The sequence below is a fragment of the Phyllostomus discolor genome, chromosome 6, assembly GCF_004126475.2.
Source record: "Phyllostomus discolor isolate MPI-MPIP mPhyDis1 chromosome 6, mPhyDis1.pri.v3, whole genome shotgun sequence".
NCBI lineage: Eukaryota > Metazoa > Chordata > Mammalia > Chiroptera > Phyllostomidae > Phyllostomus > Phyllostomus discolor.
In genome coordinates this window covers 69616930-69635562 of record NC_040908.2, presented here as the reverse complement: position 1 = coordinate 69635562, position 18633 = coordinate 69616930, and the positions used below count along the sequence as shown (strand labels likewise).

At 43.6% G+C, this 18633-nt stretch overlaps 1 protein-coding gene across 4 annotated transcripts in view; it reads left to right on the top strand.

The window, feature by feature from the left end:
• NCAPH (non-SMC condensin I complex subunit H) overlaps positions 1–18633 on the top strand; it is a 39462-nt gene that overhangs the window by 5912 nt on the left and 14917 nt on the right. For all 4 annotated transcript variants that reach the window (XM_036028328.1, XM_036028327.1, XM_036028326.1 and 1 more), the window contains exons 5-12: positions 244–382; positions 792–916; positions 7478–7667; positions 8744–8835; positions 9586–9791; positions 14229–14377; positions 14981–15087; positions 15435–15557. In XM_036028328.1, the coding sequence (XP_035884221.1) occupies positions 244–382; positions 792–916; positions 7478–7667; positions 8744–8835; positions 9586–9791; positions 14229–14377; positions 14981–15087; positions 15435–15557 (1131 nt within the window). The remainder of the gene's footprint in view (positions 1–243; positions 383–791; positions 917–7477; positions 7668–8743; positions 8836–9585; positions 9792–14228; positions 14378–14980; positions 15088–15434; positions 15558–18633) is intronic.

The following is an 18633-nucleotide window of genomic DNA, read 5'->3' as shown; positions in this document are numbered from 1 at the left end:
ACATGAGCACCTTCCTTATTTAAGACATTTTATTAACTACTTTACCTTCTTTCATAAACTGATGAAATGTAGAGAAGCTAAATTTCTCTTAGGATCTGTCTAATCCCTGTCAGTCTTAAGGGATCTTTGTCATATTTTTCATAAGGGCAAGTAAATATTTTATGAAGCTTGCTGTGTTTTGCCTGTTCAGCAGTTCCTTCTTATGTTGTACTCGCACAAGTACAGTCCAGATCGTCTCACTAGGTGGCTGCAGGCACTCTGGATGCCAGCACCAAGATCTATGCTGTGCGTGTGGATGCTGTCCATGCTGATGTGTACAGAGTTCTTGGGGGGCTGGGCAAAGATGCACCATCTCCGGAAGAGTCAGAAAGCCATGATGCAGGTACATGGGTGGGGATCTGGATTAAGGTAAGGGCTTTTTTAAGGGTGTAGCAGATTGTTATTTGAATAATATACTGGAATGAAGTCACAAGAAATCAATGTTCTCATCTGGAGAAGACATGGAGATTCTCAGATTTGTCTATGAGAAGCATTTAGATTTTATTTAGGCTAGATTGAGTAAACATCACCAATTAGGGAACTTCTGATTTGGGGGTGTTTGGACATTCACCTGTCTTAGAAACTTAATTGAGTAGTTTAGTTCCATCCTCAGCTGTAGATCAGACATGCCTGTTGCTGTGAGATAATGGCATGTGTTTAAGTCACAACCACTCTAGAGTTTTGAGGAACTTGTAGTTCAGTTGGACCCTCCAAAGCAGTCCTTACAATACTTGGTCTTATTTCTTCTTTAGATGGAAGTGCGACTGAAACAGGAACAACTAAAAAGGCTCCAAAGCCCAAGAAGAAGCACTCACACAAAACCATTGAGCAGAATATAAGCAACCTCAACGTCTCTGAGGCAGATCGGAAGTGTGAGGTGAGGAGCCGTGAACACAGTGTGGTCTCTGACTCATTCAAGACCTGAGGGGTGAGCCTGCCTTGCTGGTTTGTGCTTGTTTAGGCCTCAAGGAGGTAAAATATTCAACTGGTCTCTTCAGTATCATCCTTTAGCCTTACAGTGAAGACTGAAGGAGGCAAGTCCCTGCTTTCCCTGAAAGTTTCAGAGTGACTGAAAAGAAGAAGATGGCAAATTACTAAGAAATCTGATTCAAACATTTATTTTCTTTCCTAGTACATGCAGCAGTGATGGTGACAGCGAACATTTATTGTGTACTTGCTGGGTACACTGTGCTGCCCTGAGCCTGTGACCAGTGTTAACTGGTTTAATCCTTACAACATCCTTGTTACATTTTATGAAGAGATGATTGAGGTGTAGGACTGTTAAGTAACTTGCCCAAGATGACATAGGTAGTCAATAAGGCTGGATGTGAAATTTACTGGTCTGCTCTGGATTCCTTGTGCTGAGCAGCCAATATAATCTGGCAAATCCTAAGGAGTCTGCTTAAAGGAATGGCAGTGGAGGCTTCATTTATAATTATCACAGTTAATTTGAAGCAAACAGGTATTGCCACAAAATTTTTAAAAGAATTTTGCTATTAAAAATAATATTTCCACAAACATTTTTGTATATATCATCTTTGCACTCTCTGGGAGTGTATCTGTAAGAAACTTCTTAGAGAGAATTTCCACTGCCCTCAAAAAAAGGTTGACCAGTTTATTCTCCCACCAACAATGGACTAGAGTACTTCTCTGTCTTATCCCTATGACATTTGTAAAGGATAATTAAGGTTATAACACTGGACTTGATCACCAAGAGGATGTTAGAGAAGGACTGAGTCCTGTAATGCCCCAGTCTTGCATGCAGAAAGCTGAAGAAGAAAACATCTAGTAGGTATGGTGAAAGTCAGGAGAGTGTAGTGTCCAAATGTGGGAGTGAAAGAGTTTTAGGGAGGAGGGAGTGATGAGCCACGTCAGATGTGGCAACCTGCAGCTACTGGTGAATTGGAGGGGGCCCTGTGGAGCTGAAGCTTAAACCTCCAAGGAGATGGTGATGCTTGACTATGCTAGGGTCCCTGAAGTTGGAAGAGGGACTCATGGGCCAAGGACCCAGAGAGCATGCTGATTGGTATGGTGTCTCTGAGGGGCACATGGTGAGGCTAATTCTGTGAGTGTGCAAAAAAGTACAAATTGAATGCAGCTACTGCTACAGGTGGGACCTATTATATCTGGGGTGAGGAAGCACTGCTGGGTGACACTTAACAGAAATAGGAAACCAACAGAAAGAAGCAAGTCCTTTGTCATTCTAGCCTGCAGTCTTCCTCTAGTGTCCCCAGTTAGTGGATTCCAACATTGAACTGCTGGCAAAGCTAAAATGTGGCCCTAGCATCACAGACAGAGGCTAGAAGGTAGGATTTGAAGTTGAGATGTAGTAGTTTAATAACTGGTAGAAAGGTAAAGTGTTGTGATTTCTAGTTTCAAAAATTCTGTTCGGGATGGGAGTGGTTAGAGACAGAAAATATGAAAGTGTTACCTACCCATTGGGGAATCTGGCAAAAGTTACATGGAGTTTCATGGGGTTTTTCAGCATTTTTGTAGGCTTGAAATTTTTCATAATAAATGGGGAAAAACAAAAGGGAAGACTGTTGTTTTAAAGAATTTTGCTTTGAATTGGAGCAGAGTAATGGGTTGGCAAATGAAGGGGAAAGTAAAGTCTAGGAGGTTTTCTTTCTTTTTTTTAACATTCTATTTATTCATTTTTAGAGGGAAGGGAAGGGAGGGAGAAAGAAGGGGAGAGAACCATAGATGTGCAAGAGAAATGTTGATCAGCTACCTCTTGCCTCCTCCCACCTGGGGACCTGGCCCACAACCCAGACATGTGCCCTGACTGTTAATTGAATTGGTGACCTTTCGGTTTGTGGGACGACGCCCAACCAGCTAAGCTACATCAGTCAGGGCAAAGTTTTCTATTATTTTAAATGGGAAAATAAACAGCATGTTTGCTTGTTGATGATAACAGTCCAGTGGAGAAGGAATTGTTGACAATGCAGAAAAGAATGGGGAAATTGCTAGCATGGCGTTCTTAAGCACGTGAGGAGGGAAGGGAATGGACAACATAGATGGGGCTGGGCTGAGGAGCTCCATGCTGATGGAAGCTGGGTACATGCTTCCATTCTGAACATTCTCTTCTGGTTGCATGGTGCCCCCACAATGAAATAGGAAGCCAGGTAATCAATTGACACAGAGAGTATGGAAGAACAAAGTGGTAGAGGTTTGAGGCAAGAAAAAGATAGTAAAGAGCCATCTAGTGGGCAGGAGAAAAAATGGAGCAGGAAAAGATCGTTTGCTTGCCAGACAATACTTGGGGGCCATTTGATGGATTTGAAGTAAGGTCACTTGACATGATTTTGTTTCTTCTCTGTTAGCAATGGTATGGATGGAAGCATGGAATAGTCAGAACATTGGATTTAACAAAGGGTTGCATTTAGCTGAGTGACTGTGACACAGTTAGAGGCTGAAGTTAAGAGCAAGTGCGCAGGAATGGTCATAATCATTGCTTATTGCATTTTAGCTGGAAAAGAAGGTGGTGACGGGTAGCATAAAGTCATTCAATCAGTGTATGAGGGGTCTGGTGGAGTCAGAGACTCATTGGTGTTAGAGACACCAAGATTGTAGTCTGTAAAGGTGTGAGGTAGTTGTCAGAGGGAGGCACTTAGAATTGAGGGTATGGAACAGTCATAGTCATGGTTAATGATTCAGTTCAGAGCAAAAAGCAGAGGAGATATAGTGGTCATACTAGGATCTCTTGAGTCTTAGGGTCTTAAGATGAAGCTCAAGACCATGGAAGCAGGAGAATACCACAGAACTGAGGCTAGAATGTTGGATAAATCAACATATGGATATTGAAATCACCAAAAACTATGACAGTAGTAAAGTTTGAGGAGAGTAATGAGCCAAGAAGCTAATATTAACATCTTCCAAGACTGGGGTAGGCCTAGGGATTATAGAAGGTGATTATAACACAGATGGGCAGAGTGTGATAAAGCCTGATGTTATGTTCAAAGCTGAGGGTTTTAGAAACTGGGAAGAATAGTCTGGAAGCTGCAATGAGGAGCAAAGATCACCAATCCTTTCTTGGACAGTGGTTTGAGGGTGGCGGGAAAGGAAGTGGCCATGTTGGAGAGGCCTGCAGGGCAAGCAGTGTCTTTGGGTGGTAGTCACCCATTTAGAGTGGTAGTTCAGCCTTTTGTCGTTGTCTCCCACCCTTCAGAGTCTTTTTAGATATATCCTTCCCTTTGAAATGAATTATTAAGGAATAGGATTTGTCAGGTAGGTATGAGGTTTGACCGTATAACCATAAATAATTATACTTGCTAAGGCTTTTTTCACCCTTTCCCAGGACCAATTTTTTTTTTAAACAATTTGGGATTGCTTTTTTTTTTTTTTTAAGATTTTATTTATTTATTTTTAGAGAGGGAAGGGAGAAAGAAAGAGAGAGAGAGAAACATCAATGTGCGGTTGCTGGGGGTCATGGCCTGCAACCCAGGCATGTACCCTGACTGGGAATTGAACCTACCACACTTTGGTTTACAGCCTGCACTCAATCCACTGAGCTATGCCAGCCAGGGCAAGGAACCAGTTTTTACCTCCTTGAGAGTGATAACATTCCCACTGGGAATAAATGAGTTAGAGCAAGTAGGTGGCAAGACCCTCAGGGAAGAAGTGGAGACTAGAGGGAATTTTGCTGATGATTGAATAGAGGGCCCTGGGGGAAAATATCAGCTTTTAGAAAGGAGATGGGGTCCAAAGGGCATGTCAGAAGTGTGCATAGCCTGGCACATATACAGTCCTGGGGGTCTTGGGTCTTTTATGTGTGAAAAATAAAGGGCAGCAATGCAAATTAGTCCCAGTGGTCTCACAGCAAATGGTACTGGTGAAGCTGAATGGACGGACGAGGCTAAGTTCACTTTGATGTGCCATTTCTACTCTGGTCCACCCAGTGGCTTCAGTCCGTGTTACTGTGAGGATTGCATGTGGATGGACAGGGAGGGGAGAGGTGGGGGGGAGGCAGCAGGTACTTTGGGGGAGGGAGCCGTTTTCCTTCATCTCCTTCATTTCTGTATCAGTATTAACCTTGGCTGGCACTGGATTTGGAGGCAGATGATATGAAGTTCAGATCCTGCTTCCACTATCTCAGTTGTGTGGCCTGGGAGAAGGTTCTGAATCTCACTTTGTTAAGCTGTGAAAGTAGGCAACACTGAAGCCACCCACACAAAGGTTTCATGCTAGTAAATCAGTTGATGGCAAAGTGTTTTGTCCATGTAATATGCTATACACATCCGAAGGGGAGCCATGAAATCCTCTCCTACCTTCCTTTCCCTTCCCAAGTTCTTATTTTTTCCTTCTCCGATAATCTGAATATTTATTTCACTATCATTCTCACTTTCTACAGTAAAATGTTCTAGTCAACAGTATGGTTGGAAATTCTGTTTTCCAACCATCTTTTTCCTTACCTGGTTGGGTCCGCTTTGGGGGAGCCCAAGGAAGCTTGTAGTAGCCTCTCATTGTTATAAAGAAAGGCAGGAGAGCTGGCAGCGCCGCCCCCTCTAAGCCTGTGGCTATTGGGCTGTGGTATATTTATGCCAAGTGAAATCAACAGTCATGAAGAAACACCAGGTACCCCAGTCCTGGAGAGCTTTGTTTGCTCTGTGCTCTGTTAAACTTGTAACACCCAAAAGTACAGATGATGGAAAAGAGGGGGGATAATTATAAACAGAATTTGACATTTCAATTCTTTATTGAAGTCAGTCTTGGGGGTGGTGTGGAGATTAGAGAGCAGGTGTTCTGTCGGTGTGTCTAGCCTGCTGAGAACACTACTTCCGTGTGAGCTCACCTATTTTAGACACAGCTTTCTACAGTGTGCTCAGCTTATAGAAGAGGTGGATTGTAAACTGGCCCTTGAAAGGAAGGGTGGTTCTTTGACAGGTGGACATGGCCATGAAGGTGATTCTAGGCAGAAGCATAAGCACAAGCCACGAAACACGAAAGTGTTGGTTCTCCAGGGAGCTGGGCCATATACAAGTTGGGCTGGGGCTGAGGCCTTCCTCATGAGGCTGAAACAGCCCTAGATCTTACCATGGACTCTGCTGCCTGCCAAGGCCATCTTTACTGTTCTCTTCCTTGCTATGGACTCTTGTTTCGAAGGGTTCTTCTTCTCAAACTGTGCTGCCAACAGTCATTCATTTTCCCATTGAATTACTCAAAGACATCAATCAGATCTAATGTATATGAAAGAACCATTGTTCTCACACTGGCATGATATGATTCTAGACAGAAGTAAGAAAAATTATCTTAGTGTTTTCAGCTTTAATGTGGGTTGTACAGCTTCTGTGTTGACTCTTTGAAATGCTGAGTTTAATTTCCCACATAGCCCTCTGAGGGTGTAGGATGCTGGTGGGAACCATTGCTGTGGTTAGCATCTGTGGGAGGGAATGGAGTAACAACGTTGGTATTTGTGGGATGGGAAATGGGAGATACCAGAGACAGGGTTAACTTAGGCAAGGACTGTGCTGGTAGCAGTGGGAGTAGGAAGGAAGGGATAGGTGGTAGAGATGTACTGGGAGGAAAACCCACTGAACCATGTGCCTAACTGGGTGAGGTGACAGGGACAACATGGAGGGACATATGTGCTACTCTGGGGCTGGTGAGATGGTTTGTCAGGAAGTTGAGAGGAAACTCGCAGTTCTGATAAGGTCAAGCTCAGAGCTTAGGGAGCCAAGAAAAAGCCTCTCTCCCCATAGTAGCCATGTCCTGAGTCAGGAAGACCCATGAACCCAGTACCCAACCTATTCCTCTCGCAGGGCCACCTGTACAGTCCCAGCTGACTTCTACCCTCTTGCTGCACATGTATGTTTTGCTCTGGCCCCATTCTTATGCCCTGGCGCTGTTCTGCCTTGGGGCTTGGTGTCACATGGCTGTGCCACTCTTGTTCTTTGACCCAGTCTGGGAGCCTTCTTACCCCCTCTCCCTGCTTTATCCAGCCATCTAACCCAGCTTACTCTGCCTGTTCCTTACCTGGATCTCTTGGTTGCATTTTTCCAAACTGTTGATAATGTTTCTGGTCTGAGGAATAGTGCGATCTGGTTAAGTCAGTAGAATTTGTTGATAGCATCCCACTAGAGATAGCCATTTAGAAATGGTGATTTATGGAAAGAGACCAACAGAAGGTTACTGTTCAGGTTTCAACAAAAACAGATGGACACAGACATGTTACAAGCTTGTGATCATGTGCTGTGTACTTGAGTGGTATCACTTTATTCATCTGACTATATACAGTCTTTCTTTTGAACTAGTATCTGCTGCGATGGGCTTTTTATCTGATCAGTTAGAAAGCCCTCTCCCCTTTTGATTATGTGCAGGGACATTTTTTCCAGTGTGTGCAGCTGTGATGAGCAGACTCAGTGAATGGATTTGGTATTTCCTTTGATATTTGGTATTTGGCTTCATTCCATAACTTTGAGTTCTCTGTGTTTGTGCTCAGATTGATCCCCTGTTTCAGAAGACAGCAGCCTCGTTTGATGAGTGCAGCACAGCAGGAGTATTCCTCTCCACCCTCCACTGTCATGACTATAGAAGCGAGCTGCTTTTTCCTTCTGATGTCCAGACCCTCTCCAGTGGAGGACCTCCTGAAATGCCAGATTTAGGTTGTGTAGAAATGACAGATTTAAAAGGTAAGTACACACAATGCATTTCACCAGAGCATGCTAGTCATTAGAGATGTTTCTTATAACTGTAGGGTATAGAGAGTGCATCTCACTCTTATGTTGTATATTTAAATTACCCAGAACGTTCCTCCAGAGTGCCGAATTGGGCATACTCTTGGGCGAAACCGACTTTCCCAGTTCTCTGCAACATGTAGCACTCCCCTGCTTCTGGTCTGTATGTGCCTGTTCCTCAGGTGAACCCATTAGCAGCCAATTCTCGTCGTCACCTAATAGAGCCCACAGCTAACCTGGAGTGTCAGAGTTTGGGCTTAGGAAAGTAACTCTGAGACGCTGGTCAAGTGAGGAGGCCTCGTCCTTATTTGTTACCAATTCAGGGGGACCTGCAGAGATGTGGGCATTGTGATCTATTCACAGATGCTTCTGTGGTGGTCTGAGAACAGACCTATCATGTTGTCAGCCTCTTATGCCAGCTTGGCAAGGATTTTAACCCTCCTTCCAGCCTCTCCATGCCCCCCAGTGGGGGGATCATCTCAGGCTGTTGTGATAGTCACAGGTAGGGGGAAGGCCAGGAGCAAGGATGCGAGAGTTGTCCTTGTATGTCATCATTTCTGTGTGTCCCATGAAATTGACCCTTCCCCTTCAGGGCTAGCACAAGTTACAGTGCCTTCTCCTCTTTTAGTATTCTCTTAAATTTACTAAGAAAATATATTTTGTACTAACAACCTGTTTTCCAAGTTTATGTGCTCATCTAGGGCTCTAATCCCATGAGGCATGTAATCTGTAGTTAGAACCAAAATAATAATCTATGAACTGCCATGCACTTTGCACACTTTAAGGGAGGATTTTTGATTTCCTGACTATGGTGAAGGGCACAGAGTCTGTGTCAGAGTCACGTGTGTGTGCTTTAGGTTTCTGTTCAAGTGTTTCACTAATTGTTGAAATGCCCATGTGGAATGCTCAGTCTCTCTGCCTGAGAACTGAGGCGGCAGTGCATCCCTTGCCATCATGCTGCTGTGGTTCTTCTAGGGGTGAGGAGCATGCTCTGATCACCTCTGACCTTCTGATCTGCCTGTCCTCTCCAGCACTCTTGCAGCAGTGTGCAGAAGACCGCCAGATCTGCCCTTCCCTGGCCGGGTTCCAATTCACTAAATGGGACAGTGAAACACACAATGAGGTATGGTCAGTATTTGGACTTTTCAGGGCTCGGGGTGTTTCTCCAGCACTTTGTGGTTTCAGTGAGATGGTCTGAGATTAGTTCTGCCCAGTGAGAACCAAAACCGTGGCATCATTTTTATTTAGCCATGAGTACAGAAAACATTTCCTTTGGCACTTTTATAGGGATTAAGACCTGTGGGTGCAGGGTGGAGTAGGAGTGGGGTTGTGAGCTCTGGCAGGACCAGTGGACAGGTGGGTAAATTCTGGGACCAGCTTTGTACTCCCCTCGGGTGAGGCAGCCGTGCCACTCCTGGGTGCACGTTTTTATCAGATTTACTCTTGAACATGGTTATCCCACTGGCCACTGGTCTCTGGGACTGCTGTCAAGCTTGAGGAATTTCCTGCTTTTTGAGATTAAGTCCCTTGGCACAGAGTTTCCTGAGAAACTGTCATGTGTAGAGCTTCCTCTATGTATTTTTAGCTTAGCCTCTTTAGCCTACTTACTACAACTTCTAAAATAAATGATTTCCATGAACAACTCTTCTCTAAACAAGTAGCTAATAATGCAGATTCCTGTTTCATGTTTTACAAAATGTACCCAGTGACAGTATAGCTCCATCTATGCTGCACAATGTAAATTTCCTCTGCACTTTTCTGTCATGAGAACATTGCCTCTGGGGAGGGGAAGGAGGCATCTATTGAGACTGTTCCTCCAGCAGTGACCGTGGTGGTCACAGAAATGAGGAGAACCCTCTCTTTGTCCTTCTAGTCTGTGTCAGCCCTGGTGGACAAGTTCAAGAAGAATGATCAGGTATTTGACATCAATGCCGAGGAAGAGGACAGTGATGGTGGGAACTTCCCCAGTGGGCCTCTGGAGGACGACTTTGATGCCAACGACGAACTGGACCACACCATTTGTGAGGATCAGGCAGAGTTCAGGAGCTGGAGGGAGCCCTGCCACAGTCAGAGCTGCCAGTAAGGTTCTAAAGATCACAGAACATGTTCCTATGGATGTTTCCTCAGACTTCCTGCTGGACAGTCTCATTCCATCTCTGATTACTGGGCTGCTGTGCTGTGTTGTCCACACAGGTGGAGTCATCTAGCTCATGATGGATTCATATCTGCCTTTGAATGTCAGCTCAGCCACTTACTGGTTATAATACTGACATTGTAGCAGTTTGTAAGGATAGAACTAAAATAGGTAAAGTGCTGGTAAAAAGTAGCTGGGATATTGTAGCTATTTCAGTGATGGCTTTTGGTAGCATGGAGGGTGCTCCCTTTCTGCACACTACACCTAGTCCAGCTTTTGGCTAAATTGCTCCCTATTATAGATGGAAACAGGCTGATGTGTTGTTTAAAGAAAAAATGTGTCCCTGCCTGAAGAGTCAGGCAGAGTCGGACTAGGCAGTGTTGGATTACCAAGGACAAGCAGAGCAGAGGAAACTCAATAGGCAGATAGCATTGAGCATATGGGGCAGGAAAAGAGATGGTAAAATTGGTCTGTAGTAATTTAAATGTTTTATTACTTTAGTAACCTTCTAAGAAAATCAGAACTTTGTTGGCTTTTATTATATGTACTCAACAAATTAGTATTATTTTAATTTTGAATATGATTTGGAATCAGGATCCCATAATCCTACAGTGCTGAGGGCCCCTAAAGGTCTTTAATGGGCCTGGGTATAGAACAAGCTTTCTGATGATGCCTATGCCTAAAAGAGCAGCTTTGCAGCTCTGGGACTAGGGACAATTAAGCTGGGTGAGTATGGGTAAAACCTTAGAAGTCATCCAGTATAATTTCCCACTGAGTCAAGAATCTGTTCAAGAGCATTGCTTTAATGTCTCCAGGGTAAAAGACTACTTTCTTGAGCTCAGTTTATCTGCCCATGTAGAAAATGATTTGCTTGATTAATGTGTCTTCAAATCAGAGTGGACATCAAAGAGCTGAATGTTTGGCACCTCGAGGCAAGGTTACCACCTGGCTCTTTAGCACCCTCCTTGCCTGATTTTTGTTGTTAACCAGTGATTTGACAACTATTCCCATCCTGTCTTCTAAGAAGTGAGAGATATGGCAGGCAACTTAATGGGGCATTTTCAAATGTCAGAGAAGAGCTGCCACTCTTTCTACACAATGAGGTGGCATCTGAGGAACTGATGGTAGCAAAGTCATTTCCATTCTCTTGTTTTGTTAGGCCCTTAGATGCTTATTTTGGTTTTTTGTTTGTTTTTTAAAGATTCTGTTTATCTAGTTTTAGAGAAGGGAAGGGAGGGGGAAACAGAGAAATATCAATGTGTGGTTGCCTCTTGCATACCTCCCATTGGAGACCTGTCCTGCAACCCAGGCATGTGCCCTGACTGAGAATCAAACCAGTGACCTTGTGGTTCACAGGCTGGCACACAATCCACTGAGCCACACCAGCCAAGGAAATGCTTATTTTGAACAATTATCTCCATTTTTCTGCCTAGCCCCAGACAGAACAAAACCTAAGACTCCATCCTAGTGAGTGCTTTAGGGGTAGGGGCCTAGGTTCTACTTAAGGTTTTGTCTATCTCGAAGTCCCCAATGGGACTTCACGTGGTGCTGGCCTGTTTGAACTGATCTGGACCTGGCCCTGCCGTAGAAGCCATGAGATGGGAGGCAACTGGCATCACCTTTTGGAATCTTCATTTTCTCGAAGGGTTGAGACTAGATGAATATAGTAACAGCTGGTATTTATTGAGCTCCTCATTGTCCTGAGAAGTAAGAGATATGGCAGGCAACTTTGCCTCGAGGTGCCAGATCCTATGCTAGGGGCCTTACCTGCATTATTTCAGATAATTTATATATAAAATTAAATCACTTAAAACTCACAACAATCCTATAATTAGCTCCTGTTTGCCCCATTATACAGATGTGGAAACAGGCTTAGAAGGGTTAAGTAGTCTTGGCTGCACTTAATGAATTACGTATGGCAGCCTCTACCCAGAGCTCTTAAACTGGAGTCTGTGAGGCCAGCCATGTACCATTTCCCCAGATCTTCCTAGGTAACCATCCTGTGCACCAGGATTGAAAACCCTGGGCCATCTTGAAAGGCCTTCAGGGTGGGGTGGGGGTTCCACGTGTATACAGGATGCCCATGCTATCTGTACCTGGATGGCAACACTGACAGTTGTGCACAGGGTAAAAAGTAGAGTTCCATGTGTGTATGTTAACAAGAACACAGCTGAGAAAGTGCTCAATGTCCAGGAGCAGGTTGGTGTGCTCCCCCTTCCTGGTCTCTGTAGTGTGATTTTGTGAGGTGCTTGCTATCGTAGGTCCAGGTCCAGACCATGGTCTGCCCTGTGCATGCAAGAGTAGACATTCTGCATGTGGGATGTGTGCTAGGAGCTAAATGGGAGGAGACCTTTAACCAGAAGGTATTAGTGACTGAACCCATGCTAAACTAAAAGGTGGGGGGTGGCGGGGGCAGGGAGAGTGGCAGGTAGAAGAAATAGAATATTTTCCTTCCTTCAGAGTATTAGAGATGTTCAGTGGAGGGGCAAACCTTGAAAAAGGTAGGCTGTGGTTAGATGAGCTGTTGAGTGGGGTCGAATAGGGTGCCTGCCATAGCACTGTGTATTCTAAGAATTATTAAATGGCCAGGGTTAAAGCCTCCAGGGCCTCAGTTCAGCCCTGGCCTACAGACTCAGGGCATGGGAGCCAAGCTCTTTACAGCTTTGCCTATCAGTTCCTAATGATTCCCCTCATAGCCACCAAAGCTTTAGCAGAAGAATATCTGTGATAATTGCATGGGGATGCTGCTGAAGCCATCTTTCTCCCTCTGGTTTTCACAGTGCATATAGTTGTTACTTAATAACATAGCCTAGGCATTCTGCAAGCTAAAAGTGTGAATTTTTTTAGTACATTTTAATCTTTAAAATTAATGTTTAATTACACAATAAATATAACAATATAATTTCCTAGATTTTTAAAAAAAGATTATATAGATAAAGGCAAAGTCCCCTTTTAAAACTTTTTTAGCTTATTCCATAATGCTTGGTATAAAGGGGATTTATACTTATGGCTCATTACAGGTAAAAAGCCTTCTGAAGTTCCCTTGTTAACCTTTCCTACAGGGCAGTAGAGCAGTACTCACACACTTGCTGATGCATCAGAGGCCTTTAGGAGAAAGCCACCTCATAGTAATTTGCAAAAAGGGTGAAAAATCAAACCAAAACTGCCATGCTGGACTGGACAGTTAGACACTTCACCCACAGCAAAGAATGCAGCTAAAGCAAACCAGGTTAGGAGTTAGATTATAAGGGGGACCCCCCCAACATTTGGGGGATATAAATTAGAATAACATCTTCACTTTTTGAAGGAACTACAGTAGAGTTTTACTGGAACTTCCCTTTATGGAAGGACAATGAGAAAAGGGCAAAAGGTTATATTAGCTTGTGGCAGAAGCCTGTATGTTAGAAGATCCTGAGAGGGGTTGTGTCAACTCCCTGCCCTGGCAACTTACCAGCCATGTGCTCTTATATAAAAACTTCTACTTCAGTTTTCTTGTCTTTCAAATGGGTAAACTTGTATTTTATGAAGCATTTTGGAACATCCAAAGTAGTTGTGTAGATATAATCATATTGTTATAAAATTAAGATAAGCAAAATGCTTTGATGAAGTGAAAACTACAGGGTTGTTAATGATGAAGTATTTGTATTGGACTAACTTGGAAATGTTGCTTATTTGTGGGAAGTTAGGTGGGTAGAACCTTCAACTGCATCACATACTGCTTTACAAGAGGGGGGACCCCAAAAAACCAGAATTATCTTCTGGAGGGTGGTTTTTTTATAGTACAGGCTTCCCCAGCTAGGTGAGGGTTCTAGGAACCCATCCATAACAGTGTACCCGCTGGCATTGTTGAGAAGCTGCGCTTGGCTTCAGTTAATTTTTTTTTTTTTTTTTTGAAGACTCTTTCAACACATTTACCAATTCATGATGGGTGATTTGTGAGCACACCTGCCCACACCAAGCTGAGTGTTCAGCAATTTTTCACCCAAAAAATGCATGATCCCTCCCACCCCCAGGCCCCATCCTCCCTATTTGCCCGATCTCACCCTCAGCAACTTTCTTTTGTTTCCCTGGATGGAAAAAGTCTTCAAAGGGAAATGTTTTGTTGATGTAGAAGAGGTGAAACAAAAAACAGCAGAAGCACTAAGAGTTCAAAATCTATTTTGAGCAGTGGAAAAAACATCTTAATAGGTGTATTGCATCAAATGGAGAGTACTTTGAAGGTGACTGAAGTTTAAACATGTAAGAATAAATACACAATTTTTTATAAATAAATTCCAGGGGGTTTTTTTAGCCCCCCCATCCATGTAAACACACAGTTATGTTGTGTATGTCGATGTGGACATGATTGTACATGTAAAAACATTATTTCATGTATGTTACAGGAAAGAAATGATTCCCCTTGGGGATGGAGACATTAGTACCATGTGCCCTCTTCTATCCATGAAACCTGGAGAATATTCCTATTTTAGTCCACGCACCATGTCAATGTGGGCTGGACCAGAGCACTGGCGCTTCAGACCCCGACTGAAACGTATGTACTTCCAGGTGGAGTTTCTTAGGAAAAGAGATGGCGTACTGTAGACAACCAGTAGATAGCAGGTCAGCTGAGGAAGGGAAATGCCATTCACTGTCCTGTTGACCCTTTTGGTCAGCTCCAAATGCACATAAACAAACCAGCTTCCCAGTGGACAGTCAGTTGGCCTGGCCTGGGATGAGGGCTTAGTTAACACTGAGGCCTCTGAGTGGAAGAGTAAGGAGAGCTGGGCTCCCAACTTGGTACTACCCTCTAGTATCCACATGGCTCCACACAATGGGTGTTGGACGGAATGACCACTGGTCCCATTCAAGTTACTGCATGAGGTGGCCCTAAGCAGGACTCTGAAGGGGGTTAACACCAGCACCTTGTGTTTTTCATTCCCTCTTTGAAAAGGAGGGATTAATTTGCATGTATTTTTATTGTGTTTTGTTAGCAAAATTACAAATTATAATTTAACAAATGAAAATCAGGCATATGATTTGTATTTCTTAGTGCTTTATGGTATGGTTGTTAAGACTGGTAGTGTGTCTTGTGAGATGCAGAAATAACGTAGGACCCAGAAGTGAGTAGTGTTGCTGTCTGTGTCCACTTATGTAGAAGATGCTGCCTTGAAATCAGAGAACAGAAAGAAGAGCACAAAGAAAGAATTTGAAATTGACTTTGATGATGACATCGACTTTGATGTGTATTTTGGAAAAGCAAAGGTTTGTTCAGGATTGTTATTATTTGTGCTTTCTTAAATTACTCTTTGCACTGCTCTTTCACTTTTAGATGTGTTTTTTTCTTTAATTAATTATAAATTTAACTCTTAAACATATGACTTTATTGCCTCAATTCGTAGAGGAATTGAGAAATAGTCCCAAATTCAGTGGCACAGAGAATAAAGTTTAGAATATGAATAATGTTAACAAGTTGGAGTTTTACACAGAAATGAGGACTCTGATAGCAGGCTAGTGCTGCTTATACTCTTCCCAAGGTCCTTCTAAGGAAGAATGGGTTTGATCATTTTTATTAAAGATGCCTAAAACCCACTTTTTAAAAAAATTAATAGGCTGCTACTATTCTGACCAAGTCTACTTTGGAGAACCAGACCTGGAGAGCTACCACTCTTCCTACAGATTTCCACTATGAGACTGATAATCTGGTTCAGCTGCACCTCAAACCAGGCACCAAGGTAAGGCTGGTTCTTGGCTCCTCAAAGGCCATTGTCGTTGAACCTGTTTACAGAATTGGAGGTATCAGGTGGCTGGTAGTGTTGACTGTCAGGCTCCATCTTTGAGGAAAGGGCCAGAGAGCATGAAGAGGAATGTGTGTTAGCCAAGAGGAATTACCAGAAGATTAGGAGTGGGGGATGGAAGCAGAACTCAAGGGTAAAACTCCTAGGATAGATGAACACTAGCATTTAGGAAATATCTCACCTGGATGGAAGGCTGGACCCAAGCATACATATTGAAATGCTAGGGGGATAAACAAAATCTTCTGTTGAGGTTTATACAAGACATTAGTTTCTTGATTCTCTCATGTTCTCATTGATGTTGTGGATTCACTAGCTGGATGCTTTCTCCAGCCCATATGCCTCCCACACCATCCAGGTATAGATGGGAACCCACAGTGACACATGGGGTAATGGAGGTGCCAGGCACCTGACTGCAGTTCTTTGGAAATTTCCTAGAGCTGCACAAGTGGCCCAGTTCTTTCTATAACTGTCAGGATGAATATTCAAGACAACTGGTGCTGCATCCCAGTTACTGTTCACTTCCTTTGCCTCTGGCTCTTCTGGTGATGGTAGAAACAAGTGTATGTCCCTGTTGCCAGGGTGACCAGGCAGTGGTTCATGCCAAAATCCATTTGATTGGAACCCTCTGCTCATTTGCATTCCCAGTTGTATTAGTGTTTGGTATCAAGCGTATAGTCTACAGTTTCCTCTTCCTTATTTTGCCTCTTCCTCCATAGGGTCTTAATGATAACTATACAGTTACCTGAATCCACTGGTGTCTCACATTTTTTTTTTTGAACCAATCCTTATATACTTGTAATTTTCTTTCTAACCAATATTGTTCACATAACAAATATAGTTGACCTTTGATCAACTTGTGTGTTAAGGGTACTGACTCCCCCACCACGGTAAAAAATCCACGTATAACTTTTAAAATATATATTTTATTGATTATGCTATTACAGTTGTCCCATTTCCCCCCTTCACTCCTCTCCACCCTGCACACCCTCCCCCACCCACATTCCCCCCCCTTTAGTTCATGTCCATGTGTCATAAGTTCTTTAGCTTCTACAATTCCCATACTATTCTTGCCCTCCCCCTGTCTATTTTCTACCTACCATCTATGCTACTTATTCTGTACCTTCCCCCCTCTCTCCTCCTCCCAATCCCCTGTTGCTAACCCTCCATGTGATCTCCATTTCTGTGGTTCTGTTCCTCTTCTAGTTGTTTGCTTAGTTTGCTTTTGTTTTAGGTGTGGTTGTTAATAACTGAGTTTCCTGTCTTTTTACTGGTCATATTTTTTATCTTCTTTTTGTCAGATAAGTCCCTTTAACATTTCATAAAATAAGGGCTTGGTGATGATGAACTCCTTTAATCTGACCTTCTCTGGGAAGCACTTTATCTGCCCTTCCATTCTAAATGAAAGCTTTGCTGGATAGAGCAATCTTAGATGCAGGTCCTTGCCTTTCATGAGGTGGAATACTTCTTTCCAGCCCCTTCTTGCCTGTAAGGTCTCTTTTGAGAAATCAGCTGACAGTGTGATGGGAACTTCTTTGTAGGTGACTGTCCCCTTATCTTTTGCTGCTTCTAGGATTCTCTCCTTCATTTTTATCTTGGGTAATGTAATTATGATGTGCCTTGGTGTGTTCTTCCTTGGGTCCAACTTCTTTGGGACTCTCTGAGCTTCCTGTACTTCCTGGAAGTCTGTTTCCTTTGCTAAATTGGGGAAGTTCTCCTTTATCATTTGTTCAAATAACTTTTCCACTTGTTGCTCTTCTTCTCCTTCTGGTATCCCTATAATTTGGATGTTGGAGCATTTAAAGATGTCCTGGAGGTTCCTAAGCCTCTCCTCGTTTTTTTGAATTCTTATTTCTTCATTCTTTTCTGATTGTATGTTTTTGACTTCCTTTGGTCCACTCCATTGATGTGAGACCCATTTTCTTTCCATCACTGTTGGTTCCCTGTGCATTTTTCTTTATTTCACTTAGTGTAGCCTTCATTTTTTCATTTAATTTGCAACCAAAATCAACCAGTTCTGTGATCAGCCAGCTTCCTGATCACCAGTGCTTTGAACTGTGCATCTGATAGGTTGGCTATCTCTTAGTCACTTAAAAGTATTGACTCTGGGGCTTTGATTTGTTCTTCCATTTGAGCTTTTTTTTGGGGGGTGGGGTCTGGTCGCACCTATTATTTATGAGGGGCAGAGCCTTAGGTATTCACCAGGGCGGGGCAATGCAGTCACTGGCTTGTGAGGCTGTATGTGGGGGCAGGATCTGAGAGGGAACAATGGCACTTACTACACTTTCTCTTGGATTTCAGTCCTCTCTGCCGCTTCCCACAAGCAAATCGGGCCCTTCTGATGCTTGTTCCCAGGCGGGTGGGCTTATGCATGTTCTAGGACCCTGTGGGTCTCTCCAACAAACTCTGCTGTGAGGCTGGGAGTCTCTCCCGGCACCTCAACCCCCACAAGTGTTTTCAATCGGTGCTTTTAGGCTTTATTTCCCAGTGCTGGGTCTCTGGGGTGAGAGGTCTGTCTCGCTGCCTGTTTTCACCTGGTTTATCTGCGCACAAATGTGACTGTGGACAGCCAGCTGCCTTGCTGTCCTCACTGGGTCTCCTTGTTGCCTCTTCTCGCCCGGGGTATGACACTGGGGTCTGCTAGCTGCCACCTGCACACCTGGGGTCTGCCAACTGCAGCCTGTGCCCTGCACACCCGGGTCTGCCAGCCACTGCTTTTTCCTGCCTCGACCCCTCTCAGATGGCTGCTGACTCTGCCCCTCTTACTGGTCTGGACGAATGGTTGTCAGACTTCTGTACAGTTCAGTTCTCTGTCTGTTCTGGTTTTTTGGTTTCTAAATTTTTGTTGTCCTTAATTTTGGTTGTGTGAGGAGGCACAGTGTGTCCACCTATACCTCCATCTTGGCCGGAAGTCCTCCCATGCATAACTTTTGACTCCCGCAAAATATTACTAATAGCCTATTGTTGACTAGGAGCCTTACTGATAACATAAACAGTCAATTAACACATAGTTTGC